Source organism: Marmota monax, unplaced genomic scaffold, assembly GCF_021218885.2.
Source record: "Marmota monax isolate L192 unplaced genomic scaffold, Marmota_monax_Labrador192_F-V1.1 WCK01_AAM20220418_F8-fsc00030, whole genome shotgun sequence".
NCBI lineage: Eukaryota > Metazoa > Chordata > Mammalia > Rodentia > Sciuridae > Marmota > Marmota monax.
In genome coordinates, this window is record NW_026691988.1 from 3,269,063 (window position 1) to 3,281,993 (window position 12,931).

Genomic DNA, 12,931 nt, shown 5'->3' on the forward strand with positions numbered 1-12,931 from the left:
GGTGGTACACGCCAATAGTTCCAGCTACTCAGGAGGCTCAGGAGCTGAAGGCCTGTCTGAGCAACACAGTGAGACCCCCATTTCACAAAACAGAAGAAGTAGGGATGGGAGAGAAAAGAGATGTGAATGAATGTACAGAGATTATATATATACACATATATATATATATATATATATATACACACACACATATATATACATATATATACATACACACACACACAACACAAAAACATATGTACTTATTAATTATGTCTATAAAGAAATAATAATCTGGGGGCTGGGGATGTGGCTCAAGCGGTATTCGCTCGCCTGGCATGCACGGGGCGCTGGGTTCGATCCTCAGCACCACATAAAATGAAATAAAGATGTTGTGTCCATTGAAAACTGAAAAATAAATTAAAAAAAGAAAAGAAAGAATAATTTGGAAAGCAAAGGTAATGTTAGAACAACAAACAAAACTACCTCCAAAAATTATACTAAGCATTCAGTTAGTATAGAAACATTTACATTAAATGGTTTAAATGGGGTTTCTTTTATTTCACATAAAACTGTAATCTATAAAGACCATTGATATGTATGTACCCCAACCAATGTAGAGAATTTAAAAAAGAACAACTTAAATTACTGCAGCTAGATAGCACTTTAGTATGTTCCAAATCTAAATGGCACTTTGACTTACTATGTCTTGTAAAACAATGACTTTAAAGCTTCTGTTACATTACTCCCCAGCTCCTTTTTTCGCTTTATGGATCAGTTTTAATCTTCTCATACTGGTACTTGAGGTCTTCCAAAAGCTCACTGTATTCCATAAGGCCCTTATAAACTATAAAGTTCATGCTTCTAATAGTTTCCCTCTACTGTTGTAGGTGCCCTAAATAAAGATAATTAGGTCCTCCTTCAGTGGGCATGTTAGGTCTGACTGAAAATTAGACACATACAGAAAGAAAAGAAGCAATAACTACCCTCATCTGAAAAGCCATGAGAGAAAATTAATCTTTACTGACAAATAGATGAAAACAAATATATTCTCCCAAACCAAATAAAAGTATTTATTTCCCAGATTATATCACCTTACTTGACTATTCACAATTAATAGCTAAAATTTCCCACAACATACTTCTTTAAATTATACTCAGACACAGAATTCCGGTATACAGCTATGGTAATGCAGATAAGCAGCATCAGCATATCACCCAATCTAAAAACAGGGAAATATGAAAGCACTCAGCCACATGATAGCTGTCCTCTGGACTCCACTCCTGAAGAGGAAGGAAAAGTCACTCTGATGAGTAGCAGACCCAAACTAATGATACTAGGCAACCAGCAACCAAAAAACCAAAATGAGAAGAAAGTAAGGTAAGTAGGAAATTAATTACAAAAGGGAATACAACTTAAAATTCTGCATTGTTATAACAGCTACTAGGATACTGATAAATTATGTCATATATTCAGATATACAGTCACTGCTTAGAATTCAAGTGATCTGCTGGTCATAAAATTTGCTGTGGGATGGCATCACTAAAATCTACTCAAATTCCATTTTGCTTTGTACTTGAAAGGTTTACTCAACACAGCCACTACAAAGCTTACTTATCATGTATTGTCCTCAAAAGTGCATTTAATAATGGCAAATAAAAAAATAATCTATTAAATGAGAAGATGCTGTCTGTAAATTAATATATTCATAAAGGTAAACTCCTATGCTTCCCCCAGTCAATTTAATTTTTGGTGAATTAAAGGACTAAGCTATTCCTTTTAACTGTGGATACTATCTCAAATCTGCTCTGGATAACACAAGTTGATTCCTTAGAAGTAGCAAAATCACAGAAAAGAACTAGTTGCACAGACAAGAACTTGCTTTATTTTCAACCATCCCAAAACGAATCAGACATTTAATAAATGCATGTTAAAGGTAGGGAAAGAAGGGAGTAGGCATAGTGATTAATATTAAACTTCATTAAGTACACTGGTCAATCCTATAGTTTATAGATTTAAAGAACTTCAAAAATGAAAGGGATATTCTAGATAATCTGAGTTGTCCCATAGTCTACAGATGAAAAAAAGTGAGGCCCAGGGATGTTGAGTAAATGACTCAAGGTCATATAAGAAGGAACAAGTTGGTTCTCAAACATCTACACTCCCAAATTCTAATATTGAGAGGAAAGACACAGACATCTGATCAAATACTATGTAACTGAATCAATTCAGAAAACAATTCTAATATTTTCTAGGATACTGATAAATTATATTTTGTTGTTGGTGTTGTTGTTTTGTTTATTGGTTGGTACTGGGGATTGAACTCAGTGGTACTCAACCACTGAGCCACAGCCATAGCCCTATTTTATTTAGAAACAGGTTCTCAGAGAGAGAGAGAGAGAATTTTTTAATATTTATTTTCAGTGGACACAACATCTGTATTTTATTTGTATGTGGTGCTGAGGATCGAACCCAGCGCCCCACGCATGCCAGGCGAGCGCGCTACCGCTTGAGCCACATCCCCAGCCCAGAAACAGGTTCTCACTGAGCTGCTTAGTGCCTCACTGTTGCTGAGGCTGACTTTAAACTCTCAATCCTCCTGAGGCTGGGATTACAGACTTGTGCCACCACACCTGGCTCTAATATTTTCTTTATTGTTTCTTACCCTAAGCCATATTCAGCATGTCTTTCTTCTCTTTCCCTCTCTGGGAAAGGAGAAAGTCTTGGGAAAGGACAAGAGGGGAGGGTTAGGAAGGGCAGAAAAAGAAAAGAAAGCTTTAAGAATTGCCATGGTCAGAAATGTGTCCTTCCCAAATTCATACTGAAGTATAATCCCTGTTGTAATGGATTAAGAGGTAAGCAGGGTCCTTAGGAAGTGATAAAATCCTCAAGAACAGTATTAGTGCTCTCATAAGAGAGGTTGAAGTGAGCTGCTTTTTCCCTTCCTCCATGGAAGGACACAGCAATCACCCCACCTTCCACCATGTGAAGAGGCAGCATGAAGATGATATCTTAGAAGTAGAAAGCAGCCCCTCACCATACACAAACCTACAGACCCCTTGGCTTTCACTTCAGCCCTCCAGAATTGTGAGCAATAAATGTCTATTTTTATAAATTATACATTCTAGGATACTTTGTTACAGCAGCACAAACCAACTAAGAACAAGGATGTTTCTTTTTCTTTTTCTTTGTACTGGGGATTGAACCCAGGGGCGCTTAACCCCTGATCTACATCCCCAGCCCTCTCTTAATATTTTATTTAGAGACAGGGTCTTGCTCAGTTACTTAGGGCCTCAATAAGTTTTAAAGCTGACTTGGAACTTGCAATCCTCCTGCCTTAGTCTACAGAGCAACTGGGATTACAGGCATTTTTAATCCTCCTTTGCTACATTTTCTTCAACTTGAAATATTAGAACCATTATACATACCTAAGAGAAGTAAAATAAAGCTCTAGATAGCTAATACAAAGCAAGGACTGAGAACTACTCATTTCCACACTTTCACACCTTACAATATAAGACACCTTCAAATATATGATAAACTCTTGTTCAATTAATAGACATAAGATGTCTTTACCAAGTGAATATTTTCACTGTTTAAATATAACTCCTGTCTTAAATAAGAATTCAAGAAATTGGGGGAAATGTTTTTAATACTGAATATAAAACTAAAGACTAGCTCATATTTTAAATGAGTAAAATCAGTCCCACATGTGGCAGACAAAGCTATGCAGTTCTGTGGTCAGGTTCATGAGCTCTACAGCCAAGATGCCAGGTTTGGATACCTGCTCCACCAACAACTAGCTGCAAAACTTTGGCCAAGTTATTTAATCCCCTCCCCTCACCTTTCTTGAAGCCTTACATCCCCCACTGTAACACTGGAATAACCTTACATTGATTCTTACAATAATAAATACCTTACATTGATTCTTACAAATATTAGATGAGATAATCCAAAGCACTTCACACAGATTCTTAAACATTAAATTATAGTATACAATATATACATAAATTTAGTTGTAAAAAGTAACAATTTCTCTAACAGGCATAAAATTATAAGGTGCTGGGTACTTGAAATGATTACACTGGCCTATGTTAGCATCAGTACTAATGAATTACCTGTAAATCAGGTGTTTTTAACTAAATGCAACTAAATATAAAGTAGATTTTAAATAAATCTCTTTCTCAAGATAAAAGTTCACTGCCAAAATTCCATTATTCTAAAAGACCAACCTACAACTATCATTTCTCCTTAAGTAAAACATTTTACAGCCAGGAGTACTATTCAAAACACATAATGCCCATTCAGAACAGACATAAACCAGTACACATGACCAGTGAGTGCACAATGGCAAAACATCATCCCAGCTTATCCTCAAGATCAAGAAATACTGTTTGAGCCAGGCATGGTAGTGCATGCCTATAATCCCAGTGGCTTGGGAGGCTGAGGTACAAGGATTGCAAGTTCGGGGCCAGCCTCATTAACTTAGCCAGGCTCTTAGCAACTCAGCAAGACCCTGTCTGAAAATTAATAAAAGGGTCTGGAGACATGACTCAGCACGCCTGGGTTCAATTCCTAGTCCCTTATACCATCCCCCAAAAAGAGAAAGACAGAAAAAAAAGATATACTGTTTGTCATGGAAATAATGTCCCTCTTCTGTGTTGTTTTTTTAAATGTAAAATTGCACCATACTGGCATACAGTTTAACAAAACACAAAAATATACTCATTGTACCATGCCACAAAAAGGGCAGAATGTATTTCATTCCATACAACAAGATAGCTCGCTGATTATCTCTCTGTCTCACCTCCAGGTCACAGCTGTATTCAGTGCCATCTAGGAGGGTCACTTTACACTGGACAGTTTTGGTCTTCTTGGTGGCTTTCTGAGAAGTCTTCTCTGCTTTCAGTTCATTAGTTTGCACTTCCTTGGTCTCCCTTGGTGCTGCCACTTCATCTTCCTGTATTTCCTTCACCTCTTCTCTCTCCTCCCTGACTTCTTCAGCAGGCTGTCAAGGAGAAAACAATTAAGTGCATGCTAAAGTTAACCAACTTGCAGAAGACAACATATTAAAAAGAAAATCTTTTTGTTCACCCCCACCCCCAGAGGGGGGTCTTGCTATTGTTGCCCAGAATGGCCTCAAACTCGTGTGATCAAGCAATCCTCCTGCCTCAACTCTCAAGTACCTGCAATTAAAGGCACATGTCACCTAGCCTGGCTTAAAGGAAAATCTTGAAGATCTGTGCTCAGTATTCAAACTATCATAAGCCTAAGATTCTAAAAACTTTGAAAATTATGCCATGAAGAATATTTCCCCTCATCCTCCTTCTACTGCCAATTTTCTCATTTTGTCAAGTTGGTCACTTTAGCATTAAATGACTAAAAGAAACTATATCCTAGGAAACACAATTTAAATATCATGGAAATAACAGAATTTCCAATTAAAATCTCAAACCGCAGCAAAACTAGACTTCATTAGGCAACCAAAATGTACTATTTACTACTTATTACCCACTGAATACATAAATAAATGAATAAATAAACAAACAAACAAACAAAGGGAATATTATTTAAAACAAAAGGTAGCAGGAATCTCAGAGTATCTGCTTAACCTTAACAGGAACCTGTAGGAACCTTTTAACAATCTGTACAGTGTTTTGTTGTTATTGTTTGGTTGGTTTTTTTTTTTTTTGGGGGGGGGGTTGGTATTTTTGATTTGTTTTTATTTTTTTTTTTTTTTTGCTTTGTTTTATTATTTTGGAATTTGTTTCAAAAAGGAATGGCAGAAGTCTAAGGGAGACCAATCCGATACCTGTATCCCCAAACACATTAAGCCAAACCAATATCACAATGTAAGAAAACTGGAAATGATCCCAAACAGACCCTTTTCCTTAAGTGCTTAGGTTCTCATTCCCAATCACTTGCTCTCAAAGATACCTGAGTCTCAGCTTTGCTCACTGAAGGTTTTCCTTCCTTGACTTCCACCTTAACCTCCTGGTGTTTACTCTGAGCAGTTTCTTCAGCATCCCCTTTGGCCTGTCTCTCTTCTTCTGGAAGGGAAACCTCTTTATCTAAAATCTGTTCTTCCACAACAGCTTCAGTTGGCTCTTTTTTATCTCCTCCATCTTTGGCCACTACCAAATTATAAGACTTCTGTTTCTTGAGCCATGGGGGTATAAATCGGGAAATACCCCTACTCTCAGATGTATCCTTCTCTCTCTTCTGGCGGCGTGGACTGCTTTGGCTTTCAGCAGGTGGTGGTGGCTGGGAACCTTTTTCCTCCTCTGGTTCAGATGACTGATGCTGCCGATTTTCTGCTACTTGTTTAGCTTTCTCCTTGGTCACATCTGCTCCCAACTGGTCAGAGTCCTTCTTCACTTCAGATGCAGAGCCAACTTCAGTAGTCATGGTCACGGCTTATACTGTAACAAAACAAAAGTCAAAAAATATTTTATAAAGTCTCCCAATTTTAGCCTGGTGGCAAGGGGAAGGGAAGGTTAAAGCAGGGTGGGAAGAGAAATGACAGAAATGAAATGGAGAAAGCACAAGAAAGAAGGTTCATAAGCACAAGAGAAAATGGAGACTGCTTTCTTACTTTTAGAATTCTCTTAAAGAATCATAGAACCAAAACTAGCATCACAATATAAGTTCTATATGGCTAGAACTTAAAAAAAAAAAAAAAAAACAAGACTTAAGAAAGACTGATCACCAGGCACGGTGGCTCATACTCAGCTACTCTGAAAACAGGAGGATCACAAGTTTGAGGCCAGTCTGTGCAACCTGAGACTGTCTCAAGATAAAAATTAAAATTAAAAAAAAAAGAAAAAGAAAATATGACTGGGGATGTGTAGCTAGTGTAAAGTGTCCCTGGTTCAAGCCCTATAATGGGAAAACAAAATGAAAGGGATTACTTTTATTTTGTTTCACTTACTTATAAACAATGAGCACAATAAAACCAATTTTTTAAGAAAAAAATACTTCTGTGTATTTGGTAGCCTTTATACTGTAACATGAAAATGTTGTCAACAATGCTAAAAAGTACTGAGACACATTTCACTGCCTTTTCACATATTAAAACCAAAATCTACAAAAAATGCTAGGTATTACAAGAACAAATTTTAAATGCTGGAGGCTTGATAGTAAGAAAATTAAAGTTGAAACAAAAATGTACTGTTTTGTGCTTTGATATTAAATCTTGTAATTCACCCATCACTATTTCAGTACAAAAGCTAATCTAGGAAAGGTACTGAAACCATAATCAAAACTCCAACTTTATTCAATCCAACCTCAAACACATTTTTCTTTGTGTATTTGATTGTAAGAAAAATATCGAAAGGCCCTAATCCAAATGAAATAAAGATAATATGGGGGTCAAAAATCTAATGATTGATCCTATCGCATCTAATGAAAAGAAAATTTTAAATTAAATCTAAAAATAACTGCATGTCTAAATTTTACAAAAACAAATGGGGACTTTTCAAATGCAGCAGCAGCACCAGCAAAAAGAAGAATAGGCAGGGCCCATGGGAGAGTGGACTACACTTCTCCCCTCTCTTGCTAATGATTCAAGTATTCAAAGTTGGGGCACCCTGGCCAATAGATAATGTCATTACCATCTTCCTAAGTGGTACAAATTTAAAAGGCAAAACAAAAAACAACAAAACTAAAGCACACTTGTTTTAAAGCAAATTTGAGATATAATGCAATGCATATACCATAAAATTCATGCTTTTAAAGTACACAATTAGTACTGCTATCAATTACAGAACATTTTCATCATTCCAGAAACAAGTCCTGGACCCTTTAGTAGTCACTCTCCACTCCTCTCTTCCCCTGTCCCCTAACAACCAACAATCTATTTTCATGTTTCATGGACTTGCCTATTATGGATGCTGCAAATATCATAAATCATACAAGACATGCCATCTTTGCTTGGCATGTTTTCACAGTGCATCAACAATGTGGCATGTATCACTGCCAATTTTGTTTCCTGAAATACTACTCACATCTTCTGAAAATCATATATCTAACAGATAATAATATTTTGCTATCCAGAATATATATAAGAAGAAATTTTTGTAACTCAAGAATAAAAAGACATAAAACCAATTTTTAAAATGGGCAAAGGTTTTAAAAAAGACATTTCTCTAAAAAAAATATACAAAAGACCACTAAGCACATGAAATGATGTTCAACATGGTTAGTTATCAGTTATAAAGCAAAACTATTATGAAACACTCCTCAAATCCACTAGGACCATTATAATCAAAAAGACATAGTACAAAGTAATGATGAGGATATGGAAAATCTGGAATTCACAGCATTACTAATAAGAATGTAAAATGGTACAACTACTTGAGGAAACAGCTTTCAAAAATTTAAATACAGATTTACCATATCACCCAGCAAATTCTATTGCTAGTTATATACCTAAAAGAAAACATCTGTTTGTATATGAAAGTTCAGAACAGCCTTACTCACCAGTGCCTATCAACTGATGAATAGATAAAATGTGGCATGTCTATAAAATAGAATGTTATCCAGTTAAAAAAAAAAAATGAAACACGGTACATGCTACAGCATGAAAAAACTTTGAGGTTTGGAGGTTCTAGAAGTTATTTTAAAGGCAATAAGACATCACAGCAAGCTCTTTATAATCAGAAGAGTAATTGTAATCAGATTCTTATTTCATTTTTTTTTACATTAACCACATTTATTTCAAATTAATTTGTCTTTTGAAAGCACCAATATATGACACTCTTTGGATACATATATTTGATGTGTCTTCAAATTTGTCACTTTATGTATTATGTTCTTTTCTTTACTCTCCTTTTTATAGAATTTCTTTTTCCAAATTACTGATTAGTGAATTTTAGACACTTCAGTTTAACAGTGCAGTCTGTAGATTTTCTTTTTAACCTCAGCTAAAATACATCCCACTTTTTATAGGCTTATTGTTATGTAAATGACTTCTAAAAATCTGCATATATAACACCCTAACCTGACCTTACTCTGGACTATTGATATCTGAGTGGAGAGAGAATCTCCCCTTGCTAAGTTGCTGAGGCTGGCCTCCAACTTGGCGATCCTCCTACCTCAGCCTCCCGAGTCCCTGGGATGACAGGTGTGCACCGCTGTGCCTGGCCCCTCAGGTCTCTTACAGAAAGATGCCTTCCCTCGGGGTCAGAAGGATTCTTATTTCAAATTGTCCAACATGGTTATAAAGTAAAGACTGAAACAGAAAAACATCTGGGAGAGTACTACAATAATTCAGACATGGTTTTGTACTATGGAAGAAGTGGGGTAAAGCAAAAGAAGTAAATCTCATGGTAAAAATGTAGTAGACTGGAAATGATTTGGGGGTCTAAATAAATATACAAAGTCAAGGATCAAAGGAAGGTTGTCCCAGGTCATGGGCCAATGGGGGAATAGTAGAACCATCCACGGAAATACTGCACACCTGAAAAGTGAATCTTGTCAAGACTTTTAACTTTTTTTTTTTTTAAGGTGGGGGTGCTAACTAGAGATTGAACCCAGAGGTGCTCTACCCCAGCCTTTTTTATTTTGAGACAGGGTCTTGCTAATTTGCTAAGGCTGGCCTCAAACTTATGATCGATCTCTTGACTCAGCCTCCAAGTTGCTAGTAGTATATACCACTACACCTGGCTCAATTTTGAATCCACTGCAATTGAGAAGTTTGTGGAGATATCTAGACACTAGACACAACAGGTTTTGAAGGAGGCTGGATATGCACTAGAGATGCTACTCAGAAGTTATGGTCATATGGGTACATGGTTGCAAACATGGATGATACCGACTTTACCTAGAAAAACAATGTCACTTGATCTTAAGAGGATCATAACAAGAACACTTATCATAACCCACAGATGATGAAATGGCACGAAGGCCAAATATATATATATATATATATATATATATATATATATATACACACACACACACATACTGAGGCAGGAAGATCGGAAACATAATGTCCTTGAGGGTACTGTTATAAAAGAGGGAACAGTTAAGTATCATACCCACATGCCCAATATTACTTTTCTCATTCTTAGGCATTGAAAATGCAAAAGCATGTCTTCTAACCAAAGACACTTAAACTGGCTCCATACTGCACAGAAAACCTTTTTCCCTTTTTAACATGTCATTTTCCATGCACATTTAAGAGAAAAATATTATTTACATTAGTCTTGAAATAACCAAAGTTGACTTCTAGCATATACTCTCTAATTAAATTCTGAGAATTGAATAAAAACCCTGGTAAAATTGGAAAAAAAAAAAAATGTCCCAACCCTTGTCTAAACTAACCAAGATAAACTGACAGCTCTTTAATTACTCTGGTTGTAAGAAAGTATCTGGGGACTAATCAAAAACAGCTGAATTTCAGCCAAAAATTTTAAAGGCAATAAAATATAAAACCAAAGTTTCCACTATAAGGTTCAAAGTATTAATAGGTGTTTATATTTCAATCACAGGAGGTACCACTCATATCTTAATGTGTCAGGAACCATGCTGCTACTCAAAACATCTTACAAAGTAGATATTAACTTAATTTTGTAAATAATAACCAAAATAAGTGATTTGTCCAAGACCACTAAATGAATAACTGCACAGCTGTACACATTGCCTCACTAATACCTCATAATGCAATCCCAATCCCATTACACATGAATGATCTAATTAATCAGAGCCCCTGCTCTAGTCCTCAGCAAAGATCCATGCCAGTTTGTTAAAATGACTACAGAAGAACATAAATGTATTCTGTGATTTACTATAAGTAGCTCTTCCCCCCATAAGAAATTTACAAATCAATATCACATTTGAAAGTTATATTGAAAAATATTTGAAAGTTAGCCATGTGATCATAACCAAACTATGAACAGAAATTGAAGACAGAGTGCCAATACAGAGAGAAAGAACACAGATAAACTATACCCGTTGTGCCTCCTAGAGTTGTCCTCATCAGTACCACTGTACTCGCAATTTTAAGTTTCAAGAACCTCAGAGTTGAACAGTGTTACCCATCCAAATGGAAGTAACAAGACAGTAAACAACAGAAATGGCTAATTGGTTTGAGAATATTCAATAATAAGGGTAGATAAAAGTATAAGTAAATAAGCATATTCCTATAGTAGTTTCAAGAGCTCTATAGAGCTCAAAACCGAAGATTGCCTTTTTGTTGATAAAATGATTTATTGACCAATTTGCCACAATTAATAAAACATGATAATACTGTGCTCCCTTCAGCAGCACATATACTAAAATTGGAATGATATGGAGAACATTAGCATGGCCTATGTGCAAGGATCATAGGCAAATTTGTGAAGTGGTCCATATTTAGGAAAAGAAAACACAATGGTAACTGATTGATTTTAAAAAAAAAGTTCTAATGATTATTGAATGAATATTATTAAATTATCTAGTCTAATATTCTCAGTATAACTTTATCAGACTCAGACACTGAAATATCCTAAGATAACAAAGTTAGATAAGCAAAGACAAAATGAGCAACTCACTGCACTAATCTTTAATTACAATTACCCAAAATCCATCATCAATATAGTTATATAACATACCAAGTAAAGACCTTCCTACTTATCACCAACCAAAAAGAATAATGCTGTGAACAGTCAGCCCATTAGACAAGTATGTGGCTTTGTCACAATTACCATGTTGACATGCTCCATCTGGGTTGATAAAAAATGTTGTTATTCTGACAGCTCCATGAGAAAAAGTATGCATCATTTAACATGCATCCAAGCAGAAAACCATCATCAGTAGAGGATTGGTACTGCTCTAGGTAAAAGAACCTATATTATATAAAATCATCCTTTACTTTCTTGGTAAGGACCTGTATTATATCAAATCATCCTTTACTTTCTTACATTTAAAGGAGATAAATTCCAAGGTGCTGTGTCAATCATTAGCCTAAACTACCTTCCATAAAACATAACACTGCTTAAACCACTCATCCTTAATCAGAATACTAGAGCAAACAAAGTTAAATAAACAGACAACTCTACACACTCACAAAGAACTTCAAAAGTAAGAGGTTCTTCAGTCCACATGTGTCCTTAAGACCTTGAGAGAACCTGGGCTACTCTGCAAGCCCTTCCAGTTCATGTGAACTGGAAGGGCTTGCACAGTAGGAATGGTGGGCTGCCACTTGAGTTGCTCTAGCTTCTGCTGATCACAAGCTATGAGGCCTTTGTTATCTTCCAAGAGAACTCAACTTACTATTTAAGGACCCAAGACTTATAAAATGGAAAAGTATACATTTCTACATTTTAAAACTAGTAAATACAGAGAATAAAGGAAGACCTTTGTTCCAACTTAAAGAAGCAAAAATGGTGCAAACAGCAAATAACCATTGATTTAAATAATATTGGTAACATGCAGACATTTTAAATTCAAAAACTGACAAAACCAGTTTTCCATCTGCTATTGTTATGCTGGTTAGAAGATGTGTAGGAGCATCATTGTTAATGATACCCACAATCACTTGCTTAATCACCTCAAAGGGTCTAATAGCCAAAGAGAAGATCCTTTTATTACCCCACTATCTTCTATTAAAGCATCAAATGTGAGGGAAAAAAAATACAGCAACCCAAATACAGGAATATATCCAACATTTAAAGGAGGGGGAGGAAAAGTAGAAAATGGAGAACAGAGGAAAAGAATTTTAAAAATATCTGGAAGTAACACCAAAACAGGTAGAATAGACTGAAAGGGCTGTGAGATAATTCAGTGGTACCGAGTGCATGCTAAGCATGCGTGAAGCCCTGGTTCAATCCCAGTACCTAAAAAGGGGGTGGGGGGGTAGACTGTAAGTCCTTTCCATTATATTTTTCTTAAGTATTAGAAGGTCTAGAAAATGCTATCCTCTCTATTCAATTAAGTATTAACACATTCTAAAGAAACTATTTGCCTATTT

General features: G+C 35.8%; 1 protein-coding gene and 1 non-coding gene across 28 annotated transcripts in view; one reads left to right on the plus strand and one right to left on the minus strand.

Moving 5' to 3' along the window:
• Positions 1–12,931, minus strand: part of Epb41l2 (erythrocyte membrane protein band 4.1 like 2) — a 200,746-nt gene that overhangs the window by 101,311 nt on the left and 86,504 nt on the right. For all 27 annotated transcript variants that reach the window (XR_006852752.2, XM_046449400.2, XM_058581272.1 and 24 more), the window contains 2 exons: positions 5,917–6,401; positions 4,787–4,987 (listed from right to left, as the gene is read on the minus strand). Coding sequence is in view for 26 of the 27 variants with exons in the window: in XM_046449400.2 (XP_046305356.1) it covers positions 4,787–4,987; positions 5,917–6,387 (672 nt within the window). In the remaining variant the exon portion in view is untranslated. The remainder of the gene's footprint in view (positions 1–4,786; positions 4,988–5,916; positions 6,402–12,931) is intronic.
• LOC124097008 (U6 spliceosomal RNA) lies at positions 11,232–11,338 on the plus strand. The gene has a single exon (XR_006853076.1). It is a non-coding gene; the product is annotated as a U6 spliceosomal RNA (small nuclear RNA).